The 21,283-nt window shown below is 42.2% G+C and overlaps 1 protein-coding gene across 2 annotated transcripts; it reads left to right on the top strand.

Annotated features, from left to right (window-relative positions):
- Nucleotides 1-1,177: 1,177 nt before the first annotated feature.
- On the top strand, nt 1,178-19,549 carry LOC115174840 (DNA helicase MCM9). Of its 2 annotated transcripts, none has more exons than XM_029733774.1 (13): nt 1,178-1,341; nt 2,949-3,265; nt 11,149-11,462; nt 11,621-11,702; nt 12,091-12,291; nt 12,476-12,601; nt 12,718-12,837; nt 14,385-14,559; nt 14,693-14,895; nt 16,198-16,404; nt 16,607-16,689; nt 17,294-17,439; nt 17,680-19,549. In XM_029733774.1, exons 2-13 carry the CDS (start codon nt 3,094-3,096, stop codon nt 19,352-19,354), a joined length of 3,504 nt encoding a protein of 1,167 aa, XP_029589634.1. In that variant the 5' UTR covers nt 1,178-1,341; nt 2,949-3,093; the 3' UTR covers nt 19,355-19,549. The 2 variants fall into 2 exon arrangements, with proteins under 2 accessions (XP_029589634.1, XP_029589635.1); XM_029733775.1 differs by lacking the exon at nt 1,178-1,341 and adding an exon at nt 2,021-2,039.
- The last annotated feature ends 1,734 nt before the right edge of the window (nt 19,550-21,283 follow it).

The raw sequence follows: 21,283 nt of genomic DNA, 5'->3' as shown, positions 1-21,283 counted from the left end.
TACTCATGTGTGTGCTGTCAATTATGTGGGCCTTTTAAATGTATGTATGATTTGTACAAAACAGTACTATGTGCCATAGAATCCCAACTTCAGCAGAAAATATTTAATGATAAGGTTCATGGATTTTTTTTTAATAACTCTATGATTGTGTTTCACAATGTTTTAGGTTATAGTATGTACAGGTATTACTGTGTTCAGGTGATGCATGAGTTTTACCTCTGTGGGCAGAGCCGGTAGAGGGCACTGAATGGCTCTGGTCCTGCTGTGTCGGTTTTGACCAGTGGTGGAAAAAGTACTCAATTGTCATACTTGAATGAAAGTAAAGATACCTTAATAGAAAATGACTCAAGTAAAAGTCACCCAGTAAAGTTCTACTTGAGTAAGTAAAAGTATTTGGTTTTTAAATATACTTAAGTATTAAAAGTAAATAGAGTTTATAAAATGTACTATAAATCATTTCAATTTCCTTATATTAAGCAAACCAGATGGCACAATAAAAAATATATATTGCTAGTGGCACACTCCAACACTCATAATTCACAAACGAAGATGTGTTTAGTGAGTACACCAGATCAGAGGCAATAGGCATGACCAGGGATGTTCTCTTGATAAGTGTGTGAATTTGAAGATTTTCCTGTCAAAATATAGAGTACTTTTGGATGTCAGGGAAAATGTATGGAATAAAAAGTACGTTATTTTCTTTCGGAATGTAGTGAAGTAAAAGTTGCCAAAAATATTAATAGTAAAGTACAGATACCCCAAAAAAATACTTAAGTATGACCTTTTACTTAAGTACTTTACACCACTGGTTTTTGACTAAACGGGATGCAGCTAATGTCAGAAGTGACTTTCTCACTGTAATTTGCGTAGCAGATTATGAGAATTCGGTTAAGGTTATAGCATCTAAAATGCTAAATTCTCCCCGACGCGACTGCAATATTCAAGTTTTGACGTCACTTTTGACGTTATCTGCGTCCGTCCCAGACATTCCCTACTCTGGCATGTGAATCTGAAGACCTTGCGGCTGCGCACTTTATTTCGCTATAGGCGAGACACTACCAAGTGAGAGAAGATAGGGGGTTCCTTCCATAAAAGCCTTTTCACATTTTGTGAGACACCCACGTGTTTTCCATTCTATTATTGTTGATTTTAAAATGTAGTATTTAATTCATGGTAACTATTTTAAGACATTGCTATGAAGTTTATTTAATATTATAGTTTGAACACCCCTGTGGAAGTAGTGTGTGAATCCAGCGGGAAGTACCAAAGTGCTTAGTATGTTCGTGGGACTTGTGTTGATATCTCTAGCTGTAGAGAAACTAAAACGCTCAATAAAATAGGGTATGTATAAAGTTATATTGTTTGCTAATGCATATTACACGTTGTTAAAGATTACATTTAGATTTTGGAATCATGTGTAGCTGTTGTCCAACTTGCCTCCCTGTTAGCTAGCTGAAGTTAGCCAAACAACCAGATCTGGGCCATCGTGTTATGGCATAGACCAATTATTTTCCAACTTTGTTTAGTGACTGGCTTCAATATACTTTCGTTACTCAAGTAAAAATGTTGTTAGTGTTGACAAACATTTTTCCATAAATGCTAGGTGTTTCTCCAAAATAGGCCACACTGGGTCTTGTCCATACGCGTGCGTCTGATCTGAAGCGAATGTATCTCGTAAATCTTTGCCTTAGTACAGATCCGACGCACACGCGTGGACCGCAGCTAACGTAAACTCACCCCATTCCGTACAAATGTGCGCAACCGCGACATTCAAACGAGGCCACAAGGAAAACTAATGGGACTGTGTTGACTTCAAAATCTGGGGTGTGAACTAAGTTTCTATTCAAGCGTTGATCGACATGGTAATGGCTCTATAGTATTGGAGAAAAGTAGAAAAAACTGACCCTCCGTTACATCGTGACGTGTCATGCCGTAACGTACAGCACGCATAAAGCAACTATTTCTGCCTTACAATCTCTCTCCACACCTGGTGTAGCACTTCTCTCATCGTTAAAAAACAAAAAATGGACAGTGATGGGGTAAGGGGGAATACCTAGTCATTTTTTGCATCATCACTGTAAGCGAGCATGACTTTCAAAGCCGCTGTTTACTTCTGAAGATCACTTTAGCACCGCCCTAAAAACCAGATTCAAATTCGACACAAACCTTTAAATAGGTATGTAATGACACATTATATAAACTCTTTATAGTGTTACATTTACATTTTAGAGGCGATAAGGTGATAAGTTGGACAGATCGAGTGAAAAAAAGCAGTTTTCCCACACATCTCCTCTCCTCCTCACTATTACGCATTAGTTTCGCTTCCCCACCCGCCATTTTTAAAAATACCCGAAGGAGCTCATTGCCTTCTTGAATTATGCAGAAACAGGCAGCGTGGAGGTCATGTCATTAATTTTGTTGGAAAGGGGAGAAATTGTGCTTTACAATGGTATTGACATTACAGTTGATCTGGAAGTATTACGTTTTTGGGGCGCTAAAATAGGGTCAATTGTACGGACCAAGGCGATGTACAAAAGTGAGTGAGTTTACGTTACTATTAATAAAGGATATGCATTCAACTGAAATGTGTCTTCCGCATTTAACCCTACCCCTCTGAATCAGAGAGGTGCGGGGGGCAGCCTTAAATTGACATCCACGTCTTCGGTGCCAGGGAAACAGGTTAACCCCCTTGCTCAGGGGCAGAACGACAGATTTTTTACATTGTCATCTCAGGAATTCGATCCAACAACCTTTCAGTTACTGGTCCGACGCTCTAATAACTTCACCAGGCTGAGTTATCAAAAATAGTGTCAGCACCCCTTCACCTCTGCAACTAAATTGCCATTCTTCTTTGTTTTTCAATCTCTGACTTTGCCACTACTATTAATGTTACCTTCAGTTTACAAGCCTGACACTACAGATGAGCTAAAGCATATTCACCCCTCCAGATCCAGGATGTTGATAAACCCAGAGCAGGTAGCTCTGATAGGGTAGGTGTTTGAGGCGTATGTGACAGAGCACCACAGGAGTGACATCCTGCAGATCCTTCAGGAGCCTGATGAGGATGCCCACTACCCGGTGGTTATCAACGCCATGACACTGTTTGAAGCCAGCATGGAGGTGGGCGACTACTTCAACGCCTACCCCAGCGAGGTCATCAACATCTTTGACAACACCCTTCACCGAGCCGCTAAGACAATGTCAGAGAACTCTACACAGCAAAGGTGGCACAAGGTCAAACACCACCTGCATGCCCGAATCACAGGTAAGAGGCTCTTACCCACTTCCAAATCGACACCTAGCCCCTACCTCCTAGGCACTTGTATAGATCTGAAAAGATAAGCAGTATGTTGTAAGTTCGTTCCACCTAGCCTATCATAGAGCAAATTGTAGTTATTGCTATAATTATTTCTAATTAGTTATCCAATCTCTTTATTTACATGAAGACAAGTGCATAGAGAGGTCAATAATATGAGAGTCTAGAGAGCTCTTTCTGCTCCCTTCTATGAATGAATTGTCCTCGTACATAGTAATGGCCCTCTGCTGAAGTAGCTTTATGTAACGTCTGAGATCTACAGTACCAGTCAAAAGTTTGGACACGCGTACTCATTCAAGGGTTTTTCTTTATTTTTAAAATGTTTTACTACATTTTACTACATTTACATTACATTTTACATTTTAGTCATTTAGCAGACGCTCTTATCCAGAGCGACTTACAGTAGTGAATGCATACATTTCATACAATTTCATACATTTTTTTTTTTTTTTCTGTGCTGGCCCCCCGTGGGAATCGAACCCACAACCCTGGCGTTGCAAACACCATGCTCTACCAACTGAGCTACAGGGAAGGCTTACTACATAATAGTGGATGCATCAAAACTATGAAATAACACATGGAATCATGCATTAACCAAAAAAGTGTTAACAAATCAAAATATATTTTATATTTCAAATCAAATTTTGTCACATACACATATTTAGCAGATGTTATTGCGGGTGTAGCAAAATGCTTGTGTTCCTAGCTCCAACAGTGCAGTAGTATCTAACAGAGTAAGAAGAATGGAATTAAGAAATATATAAATATTAGATTGTTCAATGTCGAAGTGGCATTGAATAAAAAAAAGTAGAATAGAATACAGTATATACATATGAGATGAGTAAAGCAGTATGTAAACATTATTAAAGTGATTAGTGTTCCATTATTAAAGTGGCCAGTGATTCCAAGTCTATGTATATAGGGTAGCAGCCTCTAAGGTGCAGGGATGCGTAACTGGGTGGAAGTCGGTTAGTGATGGCTATTTAACCTCTTGGCGTTCCCCTAGGATAGGGGGCGCTACAGCGATTTTTGAAAAAAATTCGTGCCCATTTTAAACGGCCTCCTACTCAAACTCAGAAGCTAGGATATGCATATAATTAATACTTGTGGATAGAAAACACCCTAAAGTTTCTAAAACTGTTTGAATGGTGTCTGTGAGTCTAACAGAACTCATATGGCAGTCAAAACCCCGAGACAGATCGAAACAGGAAGTGGAATTCTGAATTGCGAACTCAACTTCATCATGTTGCCTATTAATCACACCGTGAGCTATGGTTCATTGAGCACTTCCTATTGCTTCCACTAGATGTCCCCAGTCTTTACAAAGTGATTTGAGTCTCCTACTGTGAAAACTGACACAATGACACGCTGTGGAACGTGGTCACATGGAGAGGGCCATCACCATTATGACGCCGGCGCCAATGGTTACCCTCCCCTTTCGAAACGTTTTGAAACACAATGCAATCGTCCCCCTCGAATCTTATTGGAGCTCTCGTTGAAAAAGGCCCTACAGATTTATGTTATACAACGTTTGACATGTTTGAACAAACCTAAATAAGAAAAAAATGCATTTTGTTGAAAGAGTAGCCCCGCGCACGTCGGAACTTTTGATTCAGCCTTCAGAACGCGCTAACAACAACAAGCTAATGGAACATAAAGGATGAACTTTTTCGAACGAAAATACATTTGTTGTGGACCTGGGATTCCTGGAAGTGCCTAAGGATGAAGATAATCAAAGGTAAGGGATTATTGACAATAGTATACAAGACTAGATTTGATATGCGATTGTTCCAAGATGGCTAGCCTATTGCTATTGCTAGCCTATTGTTCTGAGTATCGCATCCCCTTTTATCGCAAAGTGTGATTACCCAGTAAAGTTATTTTTAAATCTGGCATTACAGGTGCTTTCAAGAGATATTCATCTATAAATCTTAGAATGACAATATTACATTTTAAAAATGTTTTCGAATAGTAATTTAGTAAATTGTAGCACTGTTTCACCGGATGCATTTGAGGGAAAATAGTTAGTCAACGTTATGTGCCGATGTAAAATGCTGTTTTTATATATAAATATGAACTTTATCGAACAAAAGAATGCATGCATTGTGTAACATGATGTCCTAGGTGTCATCTGATGAAGTTTGTAAAAGGTTAGTGCTGCATTTAGCCGTTTTTTGGTTATTTGTGATGCATGTGGTTGGTCAGAAAATGGCTATGTGGCTACTTTTACGATATACTCCTCTAACATAATCTAATGTTTTGCTTTTGCTGTAAAGCCTTTTTGAAATCGGACGACGTGGTTCGATTCAGGAGAGATGTATCTATAAAACTATATAATTTGAAAAAAAATATATATATATTTTTTATTACATTTTGTTATGCTAATAGCGATAGGATTTTTCGCTGGATGTCCGTCCCGTATGGCCGCACAGGGGTTAACAGTCTGATGGCCTTAAGATAGAAGCTGTTTTTCAGTCTCTCGGTTCCAGCTTTGATGCACCTATACTGACCTCGCATTCTGGACGATAGCGAGGTGAACAGGCCGTGAGATTCTTCAGTGGCCAGCCTTTGCCTTGATGACAGCTTTGCATACTCTTTGCATTCTCCCAAACAATTAACAGGTGTGCCTTGTTAATTTTTGGAATTTATTTCCTTAATGCGTTTGAGCCAATCAGTTGTGTATGCCACCCCTACAAGGTATTTATTTATTTATGTTTATTTGGTAAAAGACCAAGTCCATATTATGGCAAGAACAGGTCAAATAAGCAAAGAGAAACGACAGTCCATCATTACTTTAAGACATGCAGGTCAGTCAGTCCGGAAAATTTCAAGAACTTTGTATAAGTTTCTTCAAGTGCAGTCGCACAAACCATCAAGCGCTATGATAAAACTGGCTCTCATGAGGATCGCCACAGGAAAGGAAGACCCAGAGTTAGAAATTGCAGCCCAAATAAATGCTTCACAGAGTTCAAGTAACAGACACATCTCAACATCAACTGTTCAGAGGAGACTGCGTGAATCAGGCCTTCATGGTCAAATGGCTGCAGAAGAAACCACTACTAAAGGACACCAATAAGAAGTAGAGACTTGCTTTTGCCAAGAAACACGAGCAATGGACATTAGACCGGGTGAAATCTGTCCTTTGGTATGATGAGTCCAAATTTGAGATTTTTGGTTCCAACCGCTGTGTCTTTGTGAGACGCAGAGTAGGTGAACGGATGATCTCTGCATGTGTGGTTCCCACCATGAAGTGTGATGGTGTGGGGGTGCTTTGCTGTTGACACTGTCTGTGATTTATTTAGAATTCAAGGCACACTTAACCAGCATGGCTACCACAGCATTCTGCAGCAATACACATCCCACCTGGTTTTTGTGCTTAGTGGGACTATCATTTGTTTTTCAACAGGACAATGACCCAACACACCTCTAGGCTGTGTAAGGGCTATTTGACCAAGAAGGAGAGTGGTAGAGTGCGGCATCAGATGACCTGGCCTCCACAATCACCTGACCTCAACCCAATTGAGATAGTTTGGGATGAGTTGGATCACAGAGTGAAGGAAAATCAGCCACCAAGTGCTGAGTATATATGGGAACTCCTTCAAGACTGTTGGAAAAGCATTCCAGGTGAAGCTGGTTTGTCATCAAGGCAAAGAGTGGCTTCTTTGAAGAATCTCAAATGTAAAATATATTTTCATTTGTTTAACACTTTTTTGGTTACTACATGATTCCATGTTTTATTTCATAGTTTTGATGTCTTCACTATTATTCTACAATGTAGAAAATAGTGAAAATAGAAAAACCCTTGAATGAGTACGTGTGTCCAAACTTTTGACAGGTACTGTATATTTGTGAGTTAGTGGGTGGTTGTCCTCCCTGTCTAATTGCAATGCTTGAAAAGCTCCACTTAAAGCAGTGTCTCGAGGGGTTTAGGCCGCAGTGTTAATTTTTTTGTTCATTTCACTTGTTCTGCTGGAGGCTCACCTCATCAGTCTGCTCTCTGCAACAGAAGAGTCATTTAAATCGAGACAGACACAATTAGAGCTCCTCATCATAGATAGCTGAATCACTTGTCCAGTGGAAAACATTAGCATCCTTTTGATGCAGCTTGATAATGATAATAATCACAATAGGAAGTACAGTATATCCATCACTGGCCAGCAGGATTTAATGAGAACATTATGAACATCTTGTCTCCGTGTAGGTATCTGTCTGGTTGTTGACTTGGGAAGAATGTCTGCCTGAAATGCAGGAGAACAGTAGGCAGTAAGAGACTGAAACAGGAGACTCAGCGTGGTGTAACAACACAAGCCATACCAGATATCACTCTCAGCAGGCTCAGTATTGACTTCCTGAGATAACACATGGTTGGTTACCTGAGATGGGGCCTAGAAAAACTGTAGCTACTCAATGAGTGTTTCTCATGTACACTGTCTCAGCAATAAGCCTGCGTTTACACAGACAGCACGATTCAGATTTTTTTGGGGACTTTTGCCAATAATTGGGCTAAAGATCATAATTGGTCTGTCTGTGTAAACGCTGCCAAAACTCAGCCGCACTATGGCTTCCGACATCTGCCAGGCTGCCACAGTTTTACCGACATCATTAGTTTAACACCTGGAACAGGTTGACATAGATTGGCCTGATTTGATTTTAATATGCAGATGATAAAAAAAGAGCACAGACATATAGTCAGATGGGAATAATCTGTAATGATTGACCTTGTCTGTCTGCCAGCCTTGCAAAGTAGCTCAACCTTCACATCTAATTACTTTAGCCATTGTGTACTGCAGTCTGGGGTCTCACCAGTAAAGAGAGCAGTGTTATAAATAGCCAGATGATGTGCTCGACTCGTATGGTGTTCCTTGGTTGGTTACATGGCGTGAATGTAGAAGGCATAGCAAATAGCAGCAGGGCTCTTGGTGATGCAGCTGTGTGTGTTCTGGTGGGGAATGTTACTGCTACAAGGCCATGTTTAAGATCACACCAGTATATGCTTCAATGTTTTCAACAGGTTGCTCGCTCAAAATTCAGAATGTCTCTATGTGGAGAGGACCGCTTGTATGTGGGCTGCATCTTAAAACTCAGTTGTCTACTCTCATGAGAAAATGGAAAGTGCTTCACATAAAACCACTCTGAAGATGTGGACGGAAAATGTCAATGTTGTTTGAGATGCCAGATGGAGAGAGATGATAATACACTATATATACAAAAGTATGTGGACACACCTTCAAATTAGCGTATTCGGCTATTTTAGCCACACCTATTGCTGACAGGTGTATAAAATCAAGCACACAGACATGCAATCTCCATTGGCAGTAAAATGGCCTTACTAAAGAGCTCAATGACTTTCAACGTGGCACCGTCATAGGATGCCACCTTTCCAACAAGTCAGTTCGTCAAATTTCTACCATGCTATAGCTGCCCCGGTCAATTGTAAGTGCTGTTATTGTGAAGTGGCAACATCTAGGAGCAACAACGGCTCAGCCGCGAAGTGGTAGGCCACACAAGCTCACAGAACGGGACCGCCAAGTGCTGAATCACACAGCGCGTAAAAATCATATGTCCTCAGTTGCAACACTCACTACCGAGTTCCAAACTGCCTCTGGAAGCAACGTCAGCACAAGAACTGTTCGTCGGAAGCTTCATGAAATGGTTTTCCATGGCTGAGCAGCCGCACACAAGCCTAAGGTCAACATTCGCAATAACAAGCGTCAGCTGGAGTAGTGTAAAGCTCGCCGGCATTGGACTCTTGAGCAGTGGAAACATGTTCTCTGGAGTGATAAATCACGCTTCACCATCTGGCAGTCCTACAAATCTGGGTTTGGCAGATGCCAGGAGAACGCTACCTGCCCTAATGCATTGTGCCAACTGTCAAGTTGGGTGGATGAGGAATAATGGTCTAGGGCTGTTTTTCATGGTTCGGTCTAGGCCCCTTAGTTCCAGTGAAGGGAAATCTTAACGCTACAGAATACAATGACATTCTAGACGATTCTGTGCTTCCAACTTGGCAACAGTTTGGGGAAGGCCCTTTCCTGTTTCAGCATGACAATGCCCCCGTGCACAAAGCGAGGAAATGGTTTGTTGAGATCAGTGTGGAACAACTTGACTGGCCTGCACAAAGCCCTGACCTCAACCCGATTGAACACCTTTGGAATGAATTTGAAAACCGACTGCGAGCCAGGCCTATTGTTCGACGAGCATCTGGTCCTACTAGACACCAAGATGTCCACATACTTTTGGCCATGTCGTGTATGTTCTATTTTTTTATTTAACTAGGCAAGTCCGTTAAGAACACATTCTTATTTACAATGACGGCCTACACTGGCCAAACCTGGACGACGCAGGGCCAATTGTGTGCCGTCCTATGGGACTCCCAATCACGGCGGATGTGATACAGCTTGGATTCGAACCAGGGATTGTCGTGACACCTTTTGCGCTGAGATGCAGTGCCTTAGACCGCTGCACCACTCGGGAGCCCCTATTAATCCATGATAACATTGGTGGACTGGAGTGTTGCATTTTATCCATAAAGGCCTATTTTCCTTTTATAGTATTCTATCAGTGCATGGGATTAAATTTTACACTGACAGTGTCTGCGAGTCCACAGATTTATTTGGAAGAAAGACTCTTCACAAGTCTGCTATGGATTCTCAGTGGTCACTGCTTAGGCCTAAAGCTACCTTTTACCAAAGAAGGCTTTTCCCATAAATCAAATGTTATTTGTCACATGCGCCGAATACAAAAGGTGTAGACCTTACTGTGAAATGCTTACTTACAAGCCCTTAACCAACAATGCAGTTTTTAGAAAAATAAGAAAAATATATTTAAGAAATAAACTAAAGTAAATAATAAAACCGCAACAATAAAATAACAATAGCGAGGCTATATACAGGGTGTACCAGTACAGAGTCAATGTGCGGGGTACAGGTTAGTTGAGGTAATATGTACATGTAGGTAAAGTGACTATGCATAGATAATAGATAATAAACAGTGAATAGCAGCAGTGTAAAAAAAAAACTGGGGGAGTCAATGCAAATAGTCTGGGTAGCCATTTGATTAGCTGTTCAGCAGTCTTATAAGGCTTAGGGGTAGAAGCTGTTAAGAAGCCTTTTGGACCTAGACTTGGTGCTCCGGTACCGCTTGCCATGCGGTAGCAGAGAGAACAGTCTATGACTAGGGTGACTGGAGTCTTTGGCAATTTGTAGGGCTTTCCTCTGACACCGCCTGATATAGAGGTCCTGGATGGCAGGAAGCTTGGCCCCACAGTGATGTACTGGGCCGTACGCACTACCCTCTGTAGGACCTTGCGGTCGGAGGCCGAGCAGTTGCCATACCAGGTGGTGATGCAACCAGTCTGGATGCTCTCGATGGTGCAGCTGTAGAACTTGTTGAGGATCTATCGACCCAGGCCAAATCTTTTCAGTCTCCTGGGGGGGAAATTGGTTTTGTCGTGCCCTCTTAGAGTTCTCTACGTTAGGTACTTTTATCCAATAAAATACTGTAGGCTACTTGACAGATGTACAGTAGGCTATGTAATGGGCTACGCATGTTTTCATTATTTAAAAAAAAAAAGTTTAATTTGACTCATGCAACACAGTGCTAGATGCATGCGATACATCTCTCGTCAATACAATAGTGGGTAGAGAGCTCCATCTGGTGCTTAATATTGAGCATGACAAGGAATGCTGAACTTTGTTTGAGTTCCAGGAAAGATGGTACAACGTGTTGTCAATACTGATTATTGTTTTGATGTCTAGTCCAGTGCTCCTTGGTCTGTTTGATGTCCATAACGCTAACCTCCCTCTGTATTGCTGTATGTCATCACACCTCAGGTCTTCCTGTGTGTCCGGAGCTCACCAGGGAGAACATCCCCAAGTCTCGGGACGCTGGTCACTTCCTGTCCGTCACGGGCACGGTCATCCGCACCAGTGTGGCCAAGGTTCTGGAGTACGAGAAGGACTACATGTGCTCTAAGTGCCGTCACGTGTTCTCCCTGCAGGCTGACTTTGAGCAGTACTATAGCTTCGTTCCCCCTACCAGCTGCCCCAACCAGGACCTCTGTAACTCCATCAAGTTCACCTGCCTGTCAGGCAGCTCCACCCCGGCAGCCTGCAGGGACTACCAGGAGATTAAGATCCAGGAGCAGGTGACTGACTGACTTGGGGCTAAGGGGCTCTAGTACTGTTTGTTTTAATTATAATCTACACATTGTTTAACCCTGTTGAATAACATCTGCAAACACAAATTATAAGTCTATATTTGATCAAACTGCGCCCCTCTTTCCCTGCTGTTCTGTGTGCTCAGGCCCAGAGGTTGTCTGTGGGCAGTATTCCTCGCTCCATGGTGGTCATTTTGGAGGATGATCTGGTAGACGGCTGTAAATCAGGTAACATTGGCCACTATGATATCACAGTTGACATTTGTATTGGAAATTACATCACAGTGGGATTGTTACATAAAGGATATTGTCATACTGTATTATGGGAATTTGTTTTGCAGAGGGTGACAGCATTGTGTTAGGTAGATTGTGACATCACTGAGTATTGGAATTCCACATTGTGATGTATTACCAATGATAATACTGTATGATGTACGGATGTTACATTGTGGTGTCATGTTGTGTGTGATAACATCACAATACCAAATGATTGTCTTTCACCCAAGATGAAGCCACAGTAGATGAACATGAATGTTTTTAAAGGGATTAGTGTCATCACATTGAATGTTGGGACTGAATTTCTAGGATATCACTATTTGTGATGCCATTTTTTCAGGTGATGATGTTACAGTGTATGGAGTAGTTCGTCAGCGATGGAAGCCCCTGTACGAGGACGCACGCTGTGAATTGGATCTGGTGTTGAAAGCCAATTTCATTGAAGTGAACAATGAGCAGACCATGGCAGCTCTGGTCCTAGAGGACATGCAGCAGGAGTTTGAGGAGTTCTGGGACAATTACAAACATGACCCTATAACTGGTACATAATAACTCAACTGTAATACTTCCCCAATCCCCATAATTAAAACTGTTCCAATACAGATTTAGATACTACTTTTTATGTATTTAATAGTCATTATTACATGATAAATACTATGAGATGAGATGGACATGAAATGTGAATGGAATTTGATTGGTGTTCTTCTTCCATGTTCTCTCTGAAGGCAGGAACCAGATTCTCGTGAGCCTGTGCCCACAAGTGTTTGGAATGTATGTAGTTAAGTTAGCTGTTGCCATGGTGTTAGCAGGTGGGGTGCAAAGAATAGATCCTTCTGGAACTAAGGTAAGAGGTATGTATCCTTGTTCCAAATGTGGACCAATTTCTCTTACATGCCTCACAAACTGCAACTCTATTGGTGTCCATGTTAATATCTGATTCTAGATTTGTAATACGTTTCTGGTTTAGGCGAGTCTCATCTTCTGCTGGTGGGAGACCCAGGCACAGGGAAGTCTCAGTTTCTGAAGTACGCTGCTAAGATCACTCCCCGGTCAGTCCTCACGGCTGGGATCGGCTCCACTACCGCAGGTCTGTCTGCCCTTTGCTGGTTCATGTGAAACAGTTCACTTTGCTTAACCTGTTAGGGTATAAGGGGCTGTATTTTCACGGCTGGATAAAAAAATGTACCCGATTTAATCTGGTTACTAATCCTACCCAGTAACTAGAATATGCATATACTTATTATATATGGATAGAAAACACCCTAAAGTTTCTAAAACTGTTTGAATGGTGTCTGTGAGTATAACAGAACTCATTTGGCAGGCAAAACCCTGAGACAGATTCTGACAGGAAGTGGATACCTGATGTGTTGAATTGACTTTAAGCCTATACCATTGAAAAACAAAGGGGCTGAGGAATGTTTTGGCACTTCCTATTGCTTCCACAAGATGTCCCCAGCCTTTACAAAGTGTTTTGAGTCTTCTACTCTGAGAACTGACTGAAGAAGAGCCTTGGAACGGTGATGGCCCATTAGACACCTTGCGCGCGAGTTGATGGTGGGTACTCTCATTCCGAAACGTTTTAAAAGAGAACCCAATGGTCCGCCTTGAATTTTATTCATGTTCTGGTTAAAAAAGGCCCTAATGATTTATGCGATACAACGTTTGACATGTTTGAACGAACGTAAATATATTTTTTCCGTTCGTGAAGTGAAGTGAAGTCCGGCTGGCTTAGATCATGTGCTAACAACACGGAGGTTTTTGGACATAAATGATGAGCTTTTTTGAACAAAACTACATTCGTTATGGACCTGGGATTCTTTGGAAGTGACATCTGATGAAGAGAATCAAAGGTAATGGATTATTTACATAGTATTTTCGATTTTAGATCTCTCCAACATGGCGGTTAGTCTGTATCGCAATGCGTATTTTTCTGGGCGCAGAGCTCAGATTATTGCAAAGTGTGATTTCCCAGTAAGGTTAATTTTAAATCTGGCAAGTCCATTGCGTTCAAGAGATGTAAATCTATAATTCTTTGAATGACAATATAATATTTTACCAATGTTTTCTAATATTAATTAATTATTTTGTTGTCATGACTTGACTGCCGGTATTGGAGGGAAACGATTTCCTGAACATCAACGCCATAGTAAAACGTTGTTTTTAGATATAAATATGAACTTGATAGAACTAAAAATGCATGCATTGTCTAACATAATGTCCTAGGAGTGTCATCTGATGGAGATTGTAAAAGGTTAGTGCATAATTTTAGCTGATTTTATGGTTTTGGTGACGCCTGTCTTTGAATTGACAATACAGTACACACAGCTATTGTCAATGTACTCTCCTAACATAATCTAACTTTATGCTTTCCCCGTAAAACCTTTTTGAAATCGGACAACGTGGTTAGATTAAGGAGATGTTTATCTTTCAAAGGGTGTCAGATAGTTGTATGTTTGAAAAACTTGAATTTTGACATTTATTAGGTTTCAAATTTGCCGCTCTTGACATGCACCTGCTGTTGATAGGGTGCGCCACGGGTGGCACACTAACGTCCCAAATAGCCCCAAGAAGTTAAAGGAATCACTGAAATAACCACTTATGTTAGTCAAAAAAGGAGTATGTGTTGTGTGTCAGGGTTGACGGTGGCAGCAGTGAAGGACTCCGGGGAGTGGCATTTAGAGGCAGGAGCACTGGTGCTGTCTGACGGAGGCCTGTGTTGTATCGACGAGTTCAACAGCATCAAAGAGCACGACCGCACCAGCATCCACGAAGCCATGGAGCAGCAAACCATCAGTGTGGCCAAGGCAGGGTAAGGAAAAATCTTATCTTGCACTCAATTCTGTTATGGGCTGAAGCAGGGTCATAATGACTGACATGCATAAAAGCATCTTTCTATTTCCTTCATTGACTTTGTGGGGTCTATTTCCCTCTGTCCCACCCAGCATGGTGTGTAAACTGAACACCAGGACCACCATCTTGGCTGCCACCAACCCTAAGGGCCAGTACGACCCCAACGTGCCTGTGTCGGTCAACGTGGCCCTGGCCAGCCCCCTGCTCAGTCGCTTTGACCTGGTCCTGGTCCTACTGGACACCAAGAACCCTGAGTGGGACCGCATCATCTCCTCCTTCATACTGCACAACAAAGGTGTTTATACAGAGTCCTTATAGAGAGAGAGAACAGGCTCTGAAGAGCTAGTGTGTTCACATCCACCAGTTTTTAGACCACACTGTGTTTTGGCTTCATAATGATAGAAACTGGTCCAGACCCTGGAGAAACAGGTGATAGGACTCTGGTCAATTAATGACATGAATTAATCTGTATGTCGCTTTGGATAAAAGCATCTGCTAAATGGCATATTATATATATGATCAGTTGAAGTACAGATGAGTCATAAAAGAAACCAGTCCTCTAGAAGTGTAGTGTAATAATCCTGCGCTTAGCGCCTGAGATATCCACCAATTACATAGGTCATCTGAGGAATCAGTGGGATGTCATATTGCTGAGTTAAGCTACACTGCAAATTAGAGTTGAGACCTCCTCTGGGCTCTTCATTAGAAAAGACAATCTCTCTCCCCAAAACGACAGCATTTGATCATTTGCATAATATAATTCCCACAGTATTTGCATAAGGAAGAGAGCTTTGTTGAATGAAAATGCCAATGATGTAAAGTCTCTCTGGCATCGCCCCAGTTTAATTAGTGCTCTAGGTCGTTATCAAGACGATCACTCAGAGAGATGTGGTTACGGAAGGCTGGGTCCTATTCATTTATGACAAAACGTTCTGCAACAAAAAACTATTCTTATTGGACAAGTTTAGGTAGTCCCATCCTGTTTTTCAGTTAGTTTTCTTCTCTGGTAAATAATATATACAACCCCGCATCTTGCTCATTACTTTAATCAGAAGGCTAATATCAATATTATGCATGCCAGTCTCTCTTGGCTAAAAGTAGAGGAGAGACTGACTGCATCACTTCTTGTTTTTATAAGAAACATTGATGTGTTGAAAATTCCAAATTGTTTGCATAGTCAACTTACACACAGCTTTGACATACACACTTACCCCAGCAGACATGCCACCAGGGGTCTTTTCACAGTCCCCAAATCCGGAACAAATTCAAGAAAACATACAGTATTTATAGAGCCATGATTGCATGGAACTCCCTTCCATCAAAGATCGATCAAGTGAACAGCAAACCTGGTTTAAAAAAACGGATAAAGCAACACCTCAACACCTCCCCTGTTTGACCTAGACATTGTGTGTATATACTGATTTGTAGGCTGTGTGATGATTTAAATGTATGTAATTCTGTCCTTGAGCGGTTCTTGTCTATTAATGTTCTGTATTATTGAATGTTTTCTGTGGACACCAGGAAGAGTAGCTGCTACTATCGCAACTGGCTAATTGGGATCCTAATAAAATACCAAATATCTTCATCTGCCCTTCAGGAGCTCCCTGCCAGTCGGAGGATTCTTTGTGGAGCATGGAGAAGATGAAGGCCTACTTCTGCCTGATCAAGGGGCTGCAGCCGCATGTGTCTGAGGAGGCCAACTCCATCCTGTCCCGCTACTACCAGCTGCAGAGGCAGAGCGACAGCAGGAACGCAGCCCGTACCACTATCCGCATGCTGGAGAGCCTCAGCCGCCTTGCTGAGGGTGGGACAGCATTTTACATTACACATCTAATGTCTTTCCTTCGGAATTCATTTGGGTTTGGTTTAGTTACTAAGGAGTTTAGTAGTTACTGAAAGTGTTCAAACTCATATTTATTATGTGAGTTATGTGAATGTTTTATGCTATAGTTGTTGATGATATGATGTGGTCATGAAGCTCATGATCTTTGTCTTGATCCTGGCAGCACACGCCAGGTTGATGTTTCGAGACACTGTCACTGTGGAGGATGCTGTTGTTGTTGTCTCTGTCATGGAGTGCTCAATGCAGGTAGGAAGCTACACTTTGTTACATTCTAACATGAAATAAGCAATAAGGCCCAAGGGGATGTGGTATATATTCCATAAAACCCCAAGGTGCCTTATTGCTATTATAATAAACTGGTTACCAACGTAATTAGAAGAGTAAAAATAAATGTTTTGTCATACCCATGGTATACGGTCTGATATACCACGGTTTTCAGCCAAACACTATTCAGGGCTCGAACCACCCAGTTTATAATGGCCGATATATCACGACTACGGGCTGTTCTTATGCCCGACACCAGGCTGAGTACCTGGATACAGCCATTAGCCGTGGTATATTTGACATATACCACAAACCTCTGAGGTTTCTTATTGATACAATAAACAGGTTACCAACATAAATAGAACTGTAATTTGCATCATACCCATGGTATATTGTCTCATACACACGCACAGCTGAAATGCTTTTTCAGCCAATCAGAATCCAACACCCAAAGTAGACAGTTTATAACATGTTACATTTTACAGTTACATTGAATGTAAACTGTAATGTCTTCAGCATGACTTGAAACACATGACATAATACAAAATGTAAGGTGAAGTTTCAGTGAGCTGTGTGTGTGCCCCAGGGGGGCGCTCTCCTGGGAGATGTGAATGCTCTTCACACGTCATTCCCTGACAACCCCAGTCAGCAGTACCAGACACAGTGTCAAATTGTTCTGGAGGGACTCCAGATGCCTCACCTCCTCGACAAGGAGATGGACAGGCTCTTAAGGTGAGACATTATACTTGTGAAACTTAAAGAACAAGGTTTGTGATGATTCAACTTTGTAGAACAGGACAAAAAGTAAATATTGCTTATAAATAATGCATTCTCTAACTTATTGTGTTCTACATCATCAGAATAAATCTCACTTATAACAACTCCCCCACCAACGTATTACCTCTAAACCCTAGCCCAGTGAAAATACTGAGTACAACCCCCTTCATGTATGAGTCATTGTGTTTTCTTTAGACTGCAGAATAATGGGCCAGGCTCCCCTAAAGGAACAGAAAAAGGTTCTCCTCTGCCGGCAAAGCAGCACAGTGATCTGAGCAGCAGTTATCATCACATAGACAAGAGCTCTAAATTCCAGACAAGAGGTCCAGGGCACTCTGACATCACCACAGACTCAGAGAGTGGACTGGACTGGTTCCACTCACTGGCCGGCCCAGTGGGGGGAGGACATGCCGACTCGCTGATCATCACTTCACCCATCACAACATCCACACAACACAACCATGCCTCCTTCTCAAAGCAGGCCCAAACCCTGCCAAAACACCCCGCTGTGTCGTTGCCGGGCAACAGCGGCGCTGCACACAAGGAGAGTGGGAGAGCGCCTGTGTGCGATAAGACACCCAGTATAACTGCGGAGGAGGAGGTGGTAAAGAGCTGTAAGGAGAGCAGTAAAAGCACAGCGTCAGCAGCAGCGGAAGACAGATCCTGTTCTGTGGTACAGAAGGTGTCCAAGAAGCTGCGAGACAAACGGCTCAGAGCGATGACTCATGTTCCCCTGCAGGGAGAGAAAGCTGTGGGAGGAGGCAACATCAGCACCAGCAGAGACCTCATAGACCATCTAGATGTGGAGCAGGCCTTCTCCACAGACTCCCTGCCCTCCCATAGCACACCTGTAGCGGGGAAGAAACGCAACTCAAAAAAGAACAATGTCCCTTGTAACCTCCCGTCTGGAGACCAGGACCTCTCTGGTACTGTGGGGGCACGGGGAGAAGAACTGCACTTTAAGTTCACAGGGTTCACATTTAAACCCAGAGAGAAGATGACCCACACTGAACCTCTCTGTCCAGATACTGACAGCTCAGACTTTCACACAGAAAATAGAGGTCCACCTAGCAAGGCAAAGACGCATAACAGAGAAAACCATAACACAGTTTCTTCAGCTAGAGAGAAAGAGAGGACAGAAAAGAAAAAGAGTGAGAAACAGTGTTACAAAGACAAGCCAGCAGAGGGCAGCAGTTCTGCCAAGAAGCTGAGGCTGAGGATTCAGTCTGAGGAGAAAGAGTTTCCCATTGGGGTGTCACGTGACCTGAACCCAGAGGTCAGTGGTCCCACGGCGGAGGGAGGTGGTGATGGTGGGGATCATGGGACAGAGCAGAAACGCCAGCAGTTGCTGAGCAGAATTGCTCCAGGTGAGAACAGAACTACATTCACAACCCCCACAGACCCTCCACCACAACAGCCAGACCACCCAAAGCCCACTGTGGCAGCCTCTACCCATGCCAAACTCTCCAGGTTCTCCTTCACAACCACAAAGGACAAGGAAGTTACAAACCTAATAACAACTCTTACATCAGGTGCTCAGGTTACCTCGTCCACAGAGCTTAAACCAGGGCAGCAGGACACATGGACACAAGCTATCACCAGCATACAGCAGAGGACAGGGATGCAAGCTAAAGCCTCTACAGAGGATAGGACTGAGACAAGTGTTAGTGGAGACAAAGACTTCCAGACATTTAACAGTAAGGGCCAAAACCCTGCTGGAGATTCTGCTGTCAATCCTAAAAAGAGAAAGTGTTTTGAGCTGGGCTCTAAAGGCCTCTTCTCTGGCCTGTCTATGTTCAACTCCAACTTTGATGAAGATGATCTGAGTGTCGACTGGGATGAGGAGTCGGGGGAAAAAACAAAAATGTAACCGGTGAAACGATGTTTGAAACGATGTAATGTACTGAATATTATTTGTGACTTCTCACCATGTGTGTGTGGATGCGTGTTTGTTGTTGTATTGTCAAGAATTGATATAAATTTGCAGATCAGTGTTTGATCATGAGATTCACTATCGACTTGATGTCATGCTGTTGGATATTGAATACACATTATGCCATAGAAACAGTCTTGTAAATCTGTTTCTTCTGTAAATGAAACCTCTTTCACAAAGCCTATGGTCTTGTCACAATAGCTGTTATATATATATATATATATATATATTTTTTTTTTTTAATGTATTTTACCTTTGTTTAACCAGGTAGGCAAGTTGAGAACAAGTTCTCATTTACAACTGCGACCTGGCCAAGATAAAGCAAAGCAGTTCGACACATACAACAACACAGAGTTACACATGGAGTAAAACAAACATGCAGTCAATAATACAGTACAAAAACAAGTCTATATACAATGTGAGCAAATGAGGTGAGAAAAGGGAGGTAAAGGCAATAAAAAGGCCACGGTGGCGAAGTAAATACAATATAGCAATTAAAAAACACTGGAATTGTAGGTTTGCAGTAGGTGAATGTGCAAAGTAGAAATACTGGGGTGCAAGGGAGCAAAATAAATAAATACAGTAGGGGATGAGGTAATTGTTTGGGAAGTTTATAGATGGGCTATGTACAGGTGCAGTGATCTGTGAGCTGCTCTGACAGCTGGTGAGGGAGATAAATGTTTCCAATTTCAGAGATTTTTGTAGTTCGTTCCAGTCAGCAGAGAACTGGAAGGAGAGGGGGCCAAAGGAGGAATTGGCCCTGGTGGTGACCAGTGAAATACACCTGCTGGAGCGCGTGCTACGGGTGGGTGCTGCTATGGTGACCAGCGAGCTGAGATAAGGCGGGACTTTACCTAGCAGGGTCTTGTAGATGACCTGGAGCCAGTGGGTTTGGCGACCAGTATGAAGCGAGGGCCAGCCAACGAGAGCATACAAGTCGCAGTGGTGGGTAGTATATGGGGCTTTGGTGACAAAACGGATGGCACTGTGATAGACTGCATCCAATTTGTTGAGTAGGGTGTTGGAGGCTATTTTGTAAATGACATCACCGAAGTCGAGGATCGGTAGGATGGTCAGTTTTACGAGGGCATGTTTGGCAGCATGAGTGAAGGATGCTTTGTTGCGAAATAGGTAGCCAATTCTAGATTTAACTTTGGATTGGAGATGTTTGATGTGAGTCTGGAAGGAGAGGTAGTCAATATGAGGTAGTCAAAGGGCACATTTTCATCATGGAATATTACACGCTCCGTGAAAACACGCAATGTTGCTGTAGGCAAATGTTATGTTCATTCAAAATAAAAAATCTGAGGCACAAATCAATGTGGGTGATGGCTGACTGGGCCCTACATTTGCTTAAGGCTGTGTATTATGATGTGGTATATAATGGGTTCATCCTCTGAGCCAATGCCAGAAAGCACCACACCAAAGGGAGCATGGCTGTTGTCATGACTGTGTGGATGGCATTCCATAAGGAAGCTGCATGAAAGCTCCTTGTCATGTTGTATAAGGATCGGAGACAGGCGCAGGAATACGTAATAGGGGGTTTTATTACTCCACTCAAAATACAAGATGCCATGAACATGACACGGGGACGAAGCCCAAAACAAACACGTATATAAAATACACAGGGATGTAACCCAAACAAACACATATATAAAATACACAGGGATGTAACCCAAACAAACACGTACAGTGGGGGGAAAAAGTATTTGATCCCCTGCTGATTTTGTACATTTGCCCACTGATAAAGAATCAGTCTATAATTTTAATGGTAGGTTTATTTGAACAGTGAGAGACAGAATAACAACAAAAATATCCAGAAAAACGCATGTCAAAAATGTTATATATTGATTTGCATTTTAATGA

Source organism: Salmo trutta, chromosome 35, assembly GCF_901001165.1.
Source record: "Salmo trutta chromosome 35, fSalTru1.1, whole genome shotgun sequence".
In the NCBI taxonomy this organism is placed as follows: Eukaryota; Metazoa; Chordata; class Actinopteri; order Salmoniformes; family Salmonidae; genus Salmo; species Salmo trutta.
The sequence above is the reverse complement of the archived record's forward strand: the minus strand, read 5'-3'. Positions and strand labels throughout refer to the sequence as shown.

What these genes read in the sequence shown, in the direction of transcription:
- LOC115174840 (XM_029733774.1), top strand. Translation starts at nt 3,094, where the DNA reads ATGACACTGTTTGAAGCCAGCATGGAGGTGGGCGACTACTTCAACGCC. An exon ending in CCTGCATGCCCGAATCACAG is followed by an intron (nt 3,266 to 11,148) that starts GTAAGAGGCTCT and finishes ATCACACCTCAG; the next exon opens with GTCTTCCTGTGTGTCCGGAG. An exon ending in GATCGGCTCCACTACCGCAG is followed by an intron (nt 12,838 to 14,384) that starts GTCTGTCTGCCC and finishes GTTGTGTGTCAG; the next exon opens with GGTTGACGGTGGCAGCAGTG.